At 50.9% G+C, this 13,527-nt stretch overlaps 1 protein-coding gene across 3 annotated transcripts; it reads right to left on the reverse strand.

The window, feature by feature from the left end:
- Window positions 1-1,805: 1,805 nt before the first annotated feature.
- GJB1 (gap junction protein beta 1) lies at window positions 1,806-8,433 on the reverse strand. 3 transcript variants are annotated; one of them, XM_024758104.1, is made up of 2 exons: window positions 8,345-8,433; window positions 1,806-3,327 (listed from the first exon to the last, which is right to left on the reverse strand). In XM_024758104.1, the coding sequence occupies exon 2, from the start codon at window positions 3,309-3,311 to the stop codon at window positions 2,457-2,459; it is 855 nt and encodes a 284-aa protein (XP_024613872.1). In that variant the 5' UTR covers window positions 3,312-3,327; window positions 8,345-8,433; the 3' UTR covers window positions 1,806-2,456. The 3 variants fall into 3 exon arrangements, with proteins under 3 accessions (XP_024613872.1, XP_024613873.1, XP_024613874.1); XM_024758105.1 differs by lacking the exon at window positions 8,345-8,433 and adding an exon at window positions 6,339-7,796 and having other exon boundaries at window positions 1,818-3,327; XM_024758106.1 differs by lacking the exon at window positions 8,345-8,433 and adding an exon at window positions 6,040-6,093 and having other exon boundaries at window positions 1,818-3,327.
- Between the last annotated feature and the right edge of the window lie 5,094 nt (window positions 8,434-13,527).

The raw sequence follows: 13,527 nt of genomic DNA on the forward strand, positions 1-13,527 counted from the left end.
CCTTTGGCCTGCTCCCACCTGCTTCACAGCAAACAAGAGTGAGAGTCCTCCTTTTGGCTGGAACACCCAGCCCGGTAGCTTTATTGTCCCACCACTGCCCCCTGGAGAGGAAAGCCTGGATCTGGAGATGGAACCTCTTTCCAAGGGGGATTCGTAGAATCTTCTGAAGAGAAACTAGATGTCTGAGGTGAGGGATTTAACGTTTCTCAATGTGAGAAGGGCATGAAGTTCCTTTGTTGAACCAGGATGGATTTTTAAAAAGAAAAGCTTTCTCTCAATGGCCTTTTGGACAGAGAGGAGATGCCGTTGTTTGTGTTGTGTTGTGGGTGGGTGGATTTCAATAAGAAAAGAAATCTCCCTACCATGAGGGGGTGGGGACCTCTCCTCTGACAGAGTATGCTGTCTGTTTCTAAGGAGGAAGGAAATTTCTTGCAGGAAAGGAATGTCTCTCTTTTAAGAGAGGGGGAAGCTCTCTCTCAGGATTGCTGAGTGTGTGGGAAAGGAATACTTACTCTCCTTTCTTTTCTAAAGGAGAAACCTCCTTGAATGAGGAGCCCTTCCAGGCTTTCTGTCTGAAGGGAAAAGACTGTTTCTGGAGAACAATTCTGATAAGATTATGCCTGATTTTCTCTTCCTTTCTGATATACTTCCCACAGGGAGTCAGCATTCTCTGAGAGGGAGTGTCAAATTTTTTCTATTAAGAGGTAGGGAAGCTGAGGGGAGAAACTTACTGTGGGGAAAACTCTTACTCCGAGGGGCCGTTGGTGAGGGCAGCGACTCTGTGATGGGGAACCCTCATGAAACTGGGGGAGTCCTTTGGGAATCCGAGGAACCCAGAGTGTTAACGGGAGCTTAGAGAGGTGCTAGGCCAGCCCTTGTCTGCTCACGAGGAAGCTGAAGCTTGGGGAAGGGAATGCCTTGCTACTAAGTGACAGAACCAGGAGTTGAACCCAGCTTTATCAAGGGCCAGCCTGGACCTCTTCCTACCACAGCTGACCGAGGGAGAGGGAGCTACCTGCTTCTTGGGCGAGTGATGCTGGCGAGGAAACTGCTGCTGCTGCTGTGAAATCTTTGACCTGTGTTAGAGGCATCTCTGGGGTGGGAGGCATTGATTCCTGAGGGAAGGAAACTGGGGAGGAGGGTAGAATCTGGGGCTATGTCGGAAGAAAGGGGTCAAAGTCACTGTGCAATCCAATGGGTGGCTTGGGGGCATCAGTCAGCAGTGAACGCTGAGTTTCGAGGAAGAACAGGGTATATTTCTCCCAGGAGTGCAGGGGACGTGTGGATGGAGCCACGGGGATGCCGGCTACCCTCTCCGACTTGCGAACTTTCTCTATCATTTTCTGTCTCTCCAGGAGGAGTTGTCGTTTTAATCTTTTTAAAATCAGAGGAAGGGGCCCAAGGAAACTTTTTGAGGGAATGTAGATGTTTTATAATAGATCGTGGTCATGTTTACGAAACTGCCCACAATTACCAAAACTCAATAAACTGTATACTTAAAATGGATGAAAAAAATCACATCAGAGGAAGGGGTAAGTGAATTAAAGCCCAATAAAGCTGTTATTAAAAAATGGGAGGGGGGGAACCCCAAACCAAAACAACAAAAAACAGGAGAGAATGGCCCTGGGCCTGGTTTTGCCCGGCCTGGGGGGTGGCGATCCCTCCTTGGCAGTCTCAGCTACTCAAGTCACTAACTCTTTTGCCCATTCCTTTCTTGATCAGCAAAAAGCCAAGGCCAGCTCATCCAGGGGGAGGTCAGAGGTTGCAGGAGAAAGAACTTCACAAACACACAAGCCACCTCTTCGTTTACTGTAAAATCCTGTTTAATGTGTAACATTTCAGGCCGAGAGAGGCCTTAGGGACTAGAGGCAAAGGCAGCCCTGACCAACCCCCACTCCAGCTTATCTGCCTGCTTCTCCCCCCCTACCTCCTCCACCCCAGACATGTCCTCCTTTTCCTCGGGCCCGGCAAGCACTCTTCCTCCTTTTCTTGTGTTTGCTACCCTCCCTTCTCCACCCACACGTCCACAGCACCCTCCCTCCACTCCACTTGCCCACATCCCTCCCTACTGATGTGACTCCAGAAATAGGGTATCTGACAGCACGGGGTTAAGATTAGTTTCATAATTGGAGATGTTGTCAGAGCATCCTACCTCTGGTCCCCAGTGGTCCCAGGGAGAGAGAGAGTGAAGTGGAAGGGGTGCGGGCAACGAGCGCGGCCCACACGCCCAGTAGCCTTGAGCCCAGTAGCCTTGAGTGCTGGCGTGGGTGGCCTCCAGCTCCCCACCCCTTCAGCCCCTGAGGCAGAAGGCCCTGGGAGGAAGGGAAGTTGGGAGGGAAGGAAGGTTTTGATGGAGCAATCCCTAGCAGTCCGAGGCCTGTGCACCAGCAGGGGAGAAGGAGGGGCAGGCCGGTGCAGGGTGGGGGACGGGATGGGAGGTTGCCTGGTCTGTGGCATCAGCAGGCTGAGCAGCGGTCGCTCTTCTCGGCCAGCCCGGCCCCGGTGCCGGGGCTGCGGCGCAGTATGTCTTTCAGGGAGCCGTCCTGCTCGCTGAGCAGCTTGTTGATCTCGTTCTGCTTGTACTCAGGTGAGAGGCGGTGGCCGAAGCCCCCGGAGCCCTTGCGGGAGGGCGGATTGGAGCGGCGCTGGGCTCGGCGGGCGCAGGCCCGGAAGATGAGGTACACCACCTCGGCCACGTTGAGGATGATACAGATGCCGGAGGCGGCCAGCATGAAGACAGTGAAGACGGTTTTCTCCGTGGGGCGGGACACGAAGCAGTCCACTGTGTTGGGGCAGGGGTAGGCCTCACATTTGACCAGCCTCACCATGGCATAGCCAGGGTAGAGCAGATAAAAGACGTACATGAAGGCGGCCTCGAACAGCAGCCGGAAGACCACGCTGATGACATAGGTCCACCACAGTGTCCCTGAGATGTGGACCTTGTGCCTCTTCACCTCCTCCAGGTGTAGGGGGTCCCCGTGGCCCTCAAGTCGCAGCATTTTCTTTTCTATGTGCTGCTGGTGAGCCACGTGCATGGCCACGAGGAGAGCTGGGGTGGAAACCAAGATGAGCTGCAGAGACCACAGACGCACATGGGAAATGGGGAAAAAGTGGTCGTAGCAGACGCTGTTGCAGCCAGGCTGGAGGGTGTTACAGATGAAGGAAGACTTCTCGTCACCCCACACGCTCTCGGCAGCCACCACCAGCACCATGATTCTGAAGATAAAGATGACCGAGAGCCACACTCGGCCAATGGCAGTAGAATGCCGGTTCACACCACTGAGCAAGGTGTACAAACCCGTCCAGTTCATCCTGCCTCATTCACACCTGCAAAACATGAGCCACAGAGCAAGCTGTCAGGAAGCTGGGGCCGAAAGCCAGGCACCATAACACTGCCTGACACTCCGTTACCCCTTCCAAGAGCCAGTGACAAGGAAGGAAGAAGGAGAGTCATAGCTTTCCTCACTACCCCCTCTCCCGTGCTAGCCTCTCCTTCTCTTTCTCTTCCTCCTCCTTCTCCTCCCTCATTCACTTGATGACTTGACCTCCCTGAGCCCCATCTCCCTTCTTCGCCTTCATCCAACGTTCTTTCCTCTCCTGCCCTTTGTTGCCAGGCCCATCTTGTTCTGCTGTCGGCCCATCCTCTTTAGCTCCCCCTCCCCCAGCTCCTTAAGTCTGGACCTGGGGCAAACCCAACAAAGCCTCATTACCTTGGGGAGCGCCTATCCCTGAGGCCACCCAGACAGGTCCCCTATGGTCTCATGTCTGTGCAGGGGGAGTGGTCCCTGGGTCCGCGCCTGCGTCCCAATTCATCGCCGCCCGGTGCTGGGGAGTCATATGCTGCTTTATACCCAGTGTCTGCACAATGGGACCTTTGTGGGGCTCTGAACAACGCCCTTTAGAATTCAGATCAAACGCCCTGACTTCCGCCCACCCTACACACAGAGCACTTGTGTCCCAGCGCCGGACACCCAGCCTGCACCCACCTGTTCTGTGCCCGCCCGGTCCATCGCCGCACCCGCCCCATAGCCCCACCAGAAGAATGGCCACAGCGGGGCGGGCGGGGGGAAGATGGAACAAAGACAGGTGCATGTAAGAGGGGACCCGGGGGAACCAGGAGGCTCTGGGCTGAGGCCCTCTCCGGTGACTCTACTAGAAACTTAGATTCAGCAGGATTTTTCCTAGGCTTAGATCCCCTCCAGGGAACGGGTGAGCTTGAGCTTAGGAAAGGGAGCTCACATTTATCAAGCCAGGAACTGTGCTAAGCGTTTTCCCATACATTCTTTCTTTTGACCCATTTAGCAAGCGTCTAAGGACTGTTACCCCAGTCTTTCCAGCTGAGGAAGCTGAAGCTCAGCTAAGTTAAGTAACTCACTCAAGATCACACAGCTGAAGTGTTTGAGTAAGATGAAACACAAAGGTATCCGCAGCAGAAGTCTAGGCTCTTTCCACGGTATAATCCTTGTGCTTTTGCTGATGGTGTCCACAAAAGCGAAGCCTAGCCGTTAATGACAACAACAGCAGCAGCAGCAGCAACAAAAGCAAAGGCTAATGCTAGCCATAAAAGCACAAGAAACAAGGAAGCTGCTGACCAGTGTGTACAGTCCAACTCCAGTGTCATGGGGCAAACCCTGACCATCCCTCCTTGAGCCCATATCGAGGGTGGACAGGTGAGGACAAGCCAGGAGGAGAAAGCAAACGTTAAGCAAGCAAACAGAAAGTCAGAAGACGGAATAGGTAAGAGTCACCTAGCTTTGGGTGTGAATCCTGGTTCTTCACTGGCTACGACTTTGGGCTGAGTTACCGAACCTCTGAGTCTGCCGTGTTCATCTATAAATGGGGCTAATACCCAGGGTTATGGTGAGGTTCAAAGAAGCAACCTGCAAAAGTTCTTAGCCCAGCTCCAGTATCATAGTTGGTGATCAAGGGAAGTAAAAACCTTATCAGGAAGAGAATACAATGTGGCTTCGCAGGAACTAAATGATCTGCCAAACCCAATATCCCTCTTTTTTCCTTCCCAATGCTGTTGTTGACCTATAGTGTCTCTCTGAGACAGAACAGACTGTTCCATTGCTGCCCTGCCCCCAAGTCAAGCATACATGGTAACTCCTGGTTTCCTGAGCTTGCCGGTTGCTCTAGGGAAGAAATTCCCCTCTGTCCCTTAGGCAGGCAAAGAAGGCCTCCTTCTACCTCCCACCACTTCTGCCATTAAGTTGCAAGGAGATCATGCTGGAAGCCGGGAACTGGCTGTGAGAACACACAGGCCTGGATGCAGGGACAGTGGTTGTTGTAGGAGAAAGGGTAGGGTATTAGCAACTGGAAAAGCTGTGGGGAACGGAACGGAATGACAGGAACTAGGGGACGAAGGGACGGCCCATGGGAGATAGATTACTTCCCTGAACAAGGCTCCTTCATTTAGCTTAACAAAAAAACCTCAGCCAGTTCATGCTGTGGGCCTAAACCAGTATGGGAAAAGCAGGGACGCAGGTGCCCTTTCTCCCAAGCCTGGGATTCTGAAGGCAGAGCTGCTACAGGAGGTACCCCGGGAAGAAACGCTTCATCCAGTGAGACATGAGTCAAAAACAGGTGGTCGAGGAGCATTATTAAGAATAACCATTTCCTGAGCCCCTGTTATGTGCCAGGCCCTTGCACGCACACGATCTCATGTGAATCTCAGAACAACCCCGTGACGGAGGTGTTATTTGTAATCCTCATGTCACAGATGAGGAAACTGAGGCAAAGGAAGGTGAAGGGACTTATCCCAGTGTCACAAGGGTCACGCAGTGAGTACGTGCCAGAGCTGGGATTTGAGGTCAAGCTGACTCCAGAGCCCATACCCTTTCCCATAAGGTTTTACTGCCTCAGTAAATCATTTTTCTTTCTATGAGTGTGTTTCAGAAACAGAGAGATCGAAGACTGGTCTGGCTTTTATTCTCCTCTAGCCCTTCTCCCCTTTCCTATAACTGACAGCTGTTTTCCTCTCCTCCCTTCCCAGGGCTTTTGGGGGCCTCCTGATTTGTTCTGTTTCCCCTTCCTTACCTTTCTCCAGCTGCTTCCTCAAACCCCAAAGCAAACTTCACGTGTTCTCTTCTCTCTGTCCCTCAGCGGTGCCCCACAGACAGCCTGGCCACCCCTGAGTTTCTAGGTTCTTGTAGCTCTCCGCCTCCCATCTTCTTGAGCCCTCTGGGACATATCCAGGAGCTCCCTTTGGGGCCCCTAAGGACCCTTGTGCAGGCACTGGGATCTCAATTTTTGCTCTCCCTTTGGAAGGAGAGCTGATCCCTATGTCAACATCAATACCTCAAGGGTTTCATTTCAAAAGCATCCAGGGGACTTACCTGATTTTGAAATCCAAACTGTTTTTGTGACTTTGGGTTAAAGTCCAGGTATTGATATGCTCTGTGTTGCTCCAGGAGTGTTTTGCTCTCATGTTTAATTGGGCAAGACTTCTCTGACCATGTCAGCCTCTGGCCTTGTCCTCATATTCAGGTTTGCCCAAGCACTCGAGCACAGTTCCAAATCAGGAGATCGTCCTTAGTGCCTCCAACTAATATTATACCCACTTCTCAGACAAGGCAGTCGAGGCTCAGGGAGGTTAAATAACTTACCTCAATGACAACTGCACTGCTGCTAAATGATAGAGTCAAATTTCAAATTTGTTCTCCTCTGACCCTAAAGCCTTTGTACACTGGCAGCCTCTCTTCCTTAAAGGACAATGCATTCTGAGACCAGGCCCATAACTCAAAAACGTATACTCCTTTCCACATGTGCCAGCATGCGTGGGTATGCGTGCACACACGCACACTTTCATCAAGTCTGTCTCTCTCTTTCTGCTCCCACCTCTTCCCTGTACCTCCTTCCAACTCCTTGTGTCTTTCTGGTTTGGGGAAGAGAGGCCCGGCTGGGCTGGCTGAGGTTACACTCAGCTTCAGACTCCACACTCCCTCCCCTGTTTCACAGGCAGCCTCTGGCCAGGAAAGGACAGGGACCTTTCTTTGAGATTTTCTTCTGAATTCTGGGCTGCCTTCATCAGTTTGGCGCGGCTAAGACCAAACTCCTCCAGCCCTCTGCCTCTTCACCTGCTTCTCTTCCCTGCCTACCCCCTGTGGTTCCACAGCACCTCAGTCACTGCACTGTTCCCTCTACGCTGCCATACGTATCCTGTGGCTGGGCTTGGGTCAGGGCCAATCTAGCTCATTCCAGTTTTCTTCTTCTCTCACTCTGCCATGGTCTTTCCACAGAACTCCTGCTAATATCAGCTCCCTTCGTCACTGTTTGGACTATGCCCTCTTACGGCTCCATCGGCTATCTGACTTCCTGTTGCTCTCTACTTGGGCTTATTATAGCAGCCACCATTTATGAAATACCTACTGTGTGCTAGAAGTGGTCTGCTCCTTAACTCTTATCCTCACTACAACCCTGTGAGCTGTGGGTTATTGTCTGCAATTCACAGAGGAGGAGATGGAGGCTCAAAGAAGCTGAGTAACTTATCACACAGCTGGTAAGCCAGTCCTGGAGCTCAGATTAGGATTCGTGTTGGCCCCTCACCAAAGCCTGGGTCCCTTCCCCATTGCTCTGCTGCATCCTCACATATACTTCTCTCCATTCAAACCCCTCTTGTCTCTATTCTCCTCTCCCCATCTCATTTTCTAAAAGTCCATGCATTCTGAAGTGCCATTCCCAACAGCTGGAACAACTTTTAAACAGCTGGGGTGGGGGGGGGGAGCCACCCGTCTTTTAGATCGCCCGATCATCAGTTACTCCAAGCTCATCTTGAGTCTCCCTGTCTCCCTCAAGAAGATGGAAACACATGCTCCCAAATCTTGGCCCCGTCGGCTGGTCCTCTGGGCCTGCTGAGTGCACACTGTATGCATCCGCTGGCAGCCCCCATGTTGGTTGCATGCCTGGTTTACCTTCTAATCAGGGAAGGAAGACAGCACCTGGCAGTGCCCAGAAGCCCCCACCGAACCCTGACCCTGTGTGGCAGGAAATGTCTTAAAGAGATAAACTTGGCCACCCTGAGCTTGGTGGGGGCCCCTCAAGTCTTTCTGGGGATTTGACCCTGTGGAGATGAGGGGGATTCTTGTCTGGGAAAAAAAAGAGTGAGAGCAGAAGCAACACGGAGCCTGGAAAGAGGATGAGTTGGGGGTTACAGAGAGAAACTAAGCAAGCCTGGCGGGAGGGGCCTCAGCCCAGCTCAGAGGGAAGCAGAGAAGGGATCTAAGTGGCTGAATGCTGAGCCCAGGAGAAGGCAAAACCCGGGCCTCTCCCCAGCCCCCGCTTCTGCCCTCCTGGGCCACACCAGCCCCCGGGGCCCACCTCCCTCAGCCCCCAGCTTCCTCACCTGGCTGCTGCTGCCCTTCCCCAGGGAATGTCTGCAGGCGTGTCTGCACTATGTCACTAGGTACTGTCAGCCCAGTCCAGGGGAGGGACAAAGAGCCCAGGGCTGGAGCCAGATATGGCCCACAGCCCAAGAGGAACCAGACAAACATTAACCAGCCCTACTTCCTCCCACACACAATCATTAAATAAGATTGATCCCCTGAGCTCCCAGTGGCTTTGGAGACACGAATCACATAGCCTGAAGTTACTGCCCTGTCCCAGAGGAAGAGAGGCATCATCGTCGCCCATGTATGCATATTTAGCCCAGTCTGGGGGGCTGAACTGGACCTGGGCTCATTAACAGCCCTCAGCCTTCCCCCACCCCTGGCCATAGGTAGATCCAATGTGTGCCATCCCTTCCATCTCCCCTCCAGCTCCCAGTCTTTAAAATGACATGACTATGGGGAGGAAAAAAAAAAAAAGCCATGGGCAATGCTTACTGGCCCCTTGAGGCTGAGGTGAGAGCAGCGCTTCCCCCACATGGCAGTGCCAGGGTGCTCTGTGGCCCTCTGTTTATTGCCCATGCCCTGAGCGGCTAGGGATGGACCAAAGTATTTCCAATCCCATCCCAGAACCTCAAAACCTCTTCAGAATTGCCTTCTACCCTCGGGGCCAAGGCAGTTGAACCACAAAATGTATCGTGTGCAGCAACAGATCTTGGCAATCATTAAGGTAAACAGAGAATGTCAACCATTAACTGAGGGATCAGTCCAGTTTGAAGGAAGGTATACCTGAAGATCCTGCTAATTCTGTGACCTGAGGGGCAGTGAAGAAATAAGTGAAGTCAGCAGAAACTGGTCCCCTGCCTTCTCTTCACCCCAGCCCAAGCTCACTGCCAGAAAGAGAGCCAGAGCTCCGGCTTCCCTTGGCCATACCCGGGCATATGGGTACATCAATTGATAAGTCTTCACTGGACACCTGTTGGGTACCCAGTACTGGTTACATGCCAGGGGCAGATGGCAGGAGAGGGGAAAACATCCTAACTGTTCTTAAGGAATTTATCAACTTCCGGAGGAGACAAGACCAAGACTCAAAAGTTGCCATGAGGGATTTCCCTGGTGGCGCAGTGGTTGGGAATCTGCCTGCCAATGAAGGGGACATGGGTTCGAACCCTGGTCCGGAAAGATCCCACATGCCACATAGCAACTAAACCCGTGTGCCACAACTACTGAGCCTGCGCTCTGGAGCCCGTGAGCCACAACTCCTGAAGCCCACATGCCTAGAGCCTATGCTCCACAACAAGAGAGGCCACGGCAATGAGAAGCCTGTGCACCGCAATGAAGAGTAGCCCCCGCTCACCAAAGCTAGAGAAAAGCCCACCCGCAACAATGAAGACCCAACGCAGCCAAAAATAAACAAACAAACAAACAAAAGTTGCCATGAAAAATATTAGTGTATGTTCAGTTATGTGGTTCTGACTTGGACTGCTGAGGGAGTTCGAAGAAGGGGAAGATGAGGGTAAATTGAGGCAACCAGGGAAGGTTTCCTAGAGGAGGTGAGGCTTGAGTGGAAAAGTAAAGGATGGGGGGGCTTCCCTGGGGGTGCAGTGGTTAAGACTCCGCCTGCCAAGGCAGGGGACATGGGTTCGAGCCCTGGTCCAGGAAGATCCCACGTGCCGCAGAGCAATTAAGCCCGTGCACCACAACTACTGAGCCTACGTGCCACAACTACTGAAGCCCGCGTGCCTAGAGCCTGTGCTCTACAACAAGAGAAGCCACCGCAATGAGAAGCCCTCGCACCCCAATGAAGAGTAGCCCCCACTCGCCACAACTAAAGAAAGCCCGCGGGCAGCAACAAAGACCCAAAGCAGCCAAAAATAAATAAATAAATAAATTGTGTGTGTGTGTGTGTGTGTGTGTGTATACATACATAATAAGAGTAAAGTATGGGTGGGAGTTGGAAAGGTGAAGGGTAGGGCTAGCATTCCGGGGAGGAAGAACACTGTGAGTAAAGGCACAAAGGTAGGAATGAGTGGGGAATGTCTGGGAGACAGAAAGGAGACAAGACTGTATTGGGTGGCTGTGGACAATACCATCAGTCAACTAAGGGGCTCAGAGCAGGAAGGATATTTAAAGTCAGGTAGGGAATTCCTTCAGTGAGTGTCTGGTAAACTTGGTATAAGGCAAAACTGAGCTAGACACCATGGGGGACAGGCTGAATGCCATTCTTTGGCGCTTGGCAGTTCCTGCTGAGAGTACAGGTTGGAGTAGATAAAGAGGACTAGCTTTTCTTGAGTACTTAATGGGTGAAAGGCAACGTTCAAAGTGCTTTGCAAGTATCATTTTGATTCTCAAAATAGCCCTCTGTGGGCTTCCCCGGTGGTGCAGTGGTTAAGAATCCGCCTGCCAATGCAGGAGACACGGGTCCAAGCCCTGGTCTGGGAAGATCCCACATGCCGCGGAGCAACTAAGCCCGTGTGCCACAACTACTGAAGCACGCGGGCCTAGAGCTCGTGCTCCACATCAAGAGAAGCCACCACAATGAGAAGCCCGCGGACCGCAACGAAGAGCACCCCCTTGCTGCAACTAGAGGAAGCCCGCACACAGTAGCAAAGACCCAACGCAGCTAAAAGTAAGTAAAATCAAAAATAAATTTATTTAAAAAAATAGCCCTCTGCGGTATATGTTATTAATATTCCCATGTTACAGGGGAATTAAGGCACACAGAGGATAAGTGACATAACTGAGATCACCCAGCTAGCAAGTGACAAAGCAAGATTTGAACCCAGGGAGTCTGGCACCAGAGCTTGTTTGTTTAACCACGACATCACAGCTGATGAGCTCTATAGGTCCCATGGCGTATCTGAGTGAGAACTGGTCCTTGACTCTAGAAGGGTCTAAGCTAGCAGGAGAGATGAGAGGTATACCCGAGTACCTACAACAAGGGAGTATGTCCTAAATGACATACGTAGATATGAGGGGCCAGAAGGCGTTCAGATATAGGAGTATTAAGGTAGGTTTTATTGGAAGAGGCAGAGTGGGACATGGGTCATAAAAGAGATAGAGACACCAGGCATTCCAGGTGACAGGAAGCTGTGAGATGTTTAGGGAATGGTGGGCAGACCTGTTTGACCAGAAGAGAAAGCTCCTATAACAGAGCTCTTAGGAAGGGAAAATACAGGTCAATATCAGTGTGTACTCATTGTTTCTTAGAGTTCGGGCATGGTTTCTCTAGGGTGCTTGCAGTTCTAGGCTACAGGAAGTCTTTTAGAGTAGTTTGTAGCTGTATAAAAAATACTATTGTTAGAAGCCACTTGTCCTCTGCCTGTTTATTGCTGCTTGAATACATCTTCTGGATGGGGTGCTGCTGCAAGAGAGCGGAAAGGCGAGGGGAGAGAAGGGAGAGCAAGGGAGAGGGAAAGAGGGGAGGAAAACGGAGAGGAGAGGAGGAAAACTGTACTGCAGGGAGCAGTGCAAATCCATTTGCTTCCGGTAAGCAGCTAAAATCAGCGTCTGCCTTGAATCCTAAGTAGACCTTCTTCTTGCAGTGGACGTTTTGGGGGAATATTAAAATTTTTTTTACATCAGACTGCTTATTTCCTCAGATTCACTCAGGGAGATCTTCATTAGATCTGGAAACATACAAGATAAGAGGCCCTAAACATAAGCCTGCTGTCTCCGGCGTGGCTCAGACATTAGCCCAAACAAGGGCTTTCCCCATTCTGTTCCACCCAGGACCAGGACAGTTGCTGGAAAAAACTGATCACTTTATTTCAGAGCACATTTCACCAGCAACATGGTCATAGTTCAGAGGTTCTGAACTCATCAACAGAATCAGCAGGCCGGTGGGAGCTCTGCTCATCACACCCCAGAGCAGTGCCTGCTGCCTCAGCACAGCGATCTTGAGGCTTCCCGGGATGGCCTGCAGCAGTACTGAATTGCATGTGGAGTCCATCATCCAGTCCGTCCCTGGGCCTCATTACTGAACAAAATGTGGCATTTTGTATGGCTTTGATCAATGAGACAGCATTGCTGTATGGCTCAGCAATCAAAGGGGACAGCTTCCCATATAAATGTTGCTTAAGACACACAGGCCAAAAAGATCTTCCCAAATGGGTCCATAAGATTAAGGAAATGGCTAACCCTGAAAATCTGTAGAACATTTCAAAAGTCCCCACCCCAGCTCAGGCTGTGGAAGGTTATGCAAACTGTTTCCATAAGGGCTGCTAGGGAAAAATGGAAGTTTTCCTGTATTCATAATTGGTTTTCGTTGTCCCAAATCCTTTTTAAAGGACACATATTATATGAATGAGTTTGTGTCTCAGGAATTCATATTCTTAGAAGAGGTCAAGAAGGGGGAGTTATTGGGCTTCCCTGGTGGCGCAGTGGTTGAGAGTCCACCTATGGACACAGTGTACCAATTCACTTGACATTGAGCATATACCTTTTGCTCTCAGGACAGTTTGGAGCAGGGAACAAAGCAAAGTTGCTTCAGCCCTCCCCTCAAAAAACCTGAGTGTAAAATATCCTGAAACCAGCCCCACATGGTCAGGATAGTGCACTCATTCTACCAACAGTAAAGCTTATTGATTCCTTGGGAGTAAGAGCATTAAGCAGTACCATATCCGCTCCCTGCAGTTTGAAATTCACTTTGCCTCCATTTTTGTATTTTATCAAGACCCGAATTCCTGGGGTTTGAGGAATGGTACTGTATTTCACTGGCGTCTGATCACTGCACCAAAAGAGGGTACGCTTGCAAAAGATTCCAGAAAATTCCACATCATTTCAGGTAGCCAAGTGAAACAAGGGTAATGGGAAATTGGAACTTTTGGGCTCCCATCTTAATGCTACAGCTTGATGTCCATTTCCTGATCTTTCTGCTTTGGGGTACATTGTGCTGTAGGACCCAGGGAGCGGTGCAGGGGAAGAAAATTCCTAGGTTGCATCCAATCCCAAGGGGTCTAGACGTAGCATGATAGCAGTGAGGAATCAGAGAGCAGTCCAGGTTATAGCCAGAAAAATGGGGCCAAGAGTCAAGTTTGAAGGGTGAAGCAAAAAGGACACAGAAGAATTTAGCTTGTTCTGCTAATTGTCCAAGTTTGTTAATTGTCCAACCTGATGAGCTGACTCCCTGCCCATTAAGCTGCTAATAGTTTAGTACTTTATTTCCAGTTTCCTTTCTTTTTCTTTTCTTCTCTTTTTTTTT

Source organism: Neophocaena asiaeorientalis, unplaced genomic scaffold, assembly GCF_003031525.2.
Source record: "Neophocaena asiaeorientalis asiaeorientalis breed wild unplaced genomic scaffold, Neophocaena_asiaeorientalis_V1.1 scaffold760, whole genome shotgun sequence".
NCBI classification, from domain to species: domain Eukaryota; kingdom Metazoa; phylum Chordata; class Mammalia; order Artiodactyla; family Phocoenidae; genus Neophocaena; species Neophocaena asiaeorientalis.

Bases quoted from the DNA above. Each gene is read 5' to 3' on its own strand.
- GJB1 (XM_024758104.1), bottom strand. From the start codon at position 3,311: ATGAACTGGACGGGTTTGTACACCTTGCTCAGTGGTGTGAACCGGCAT.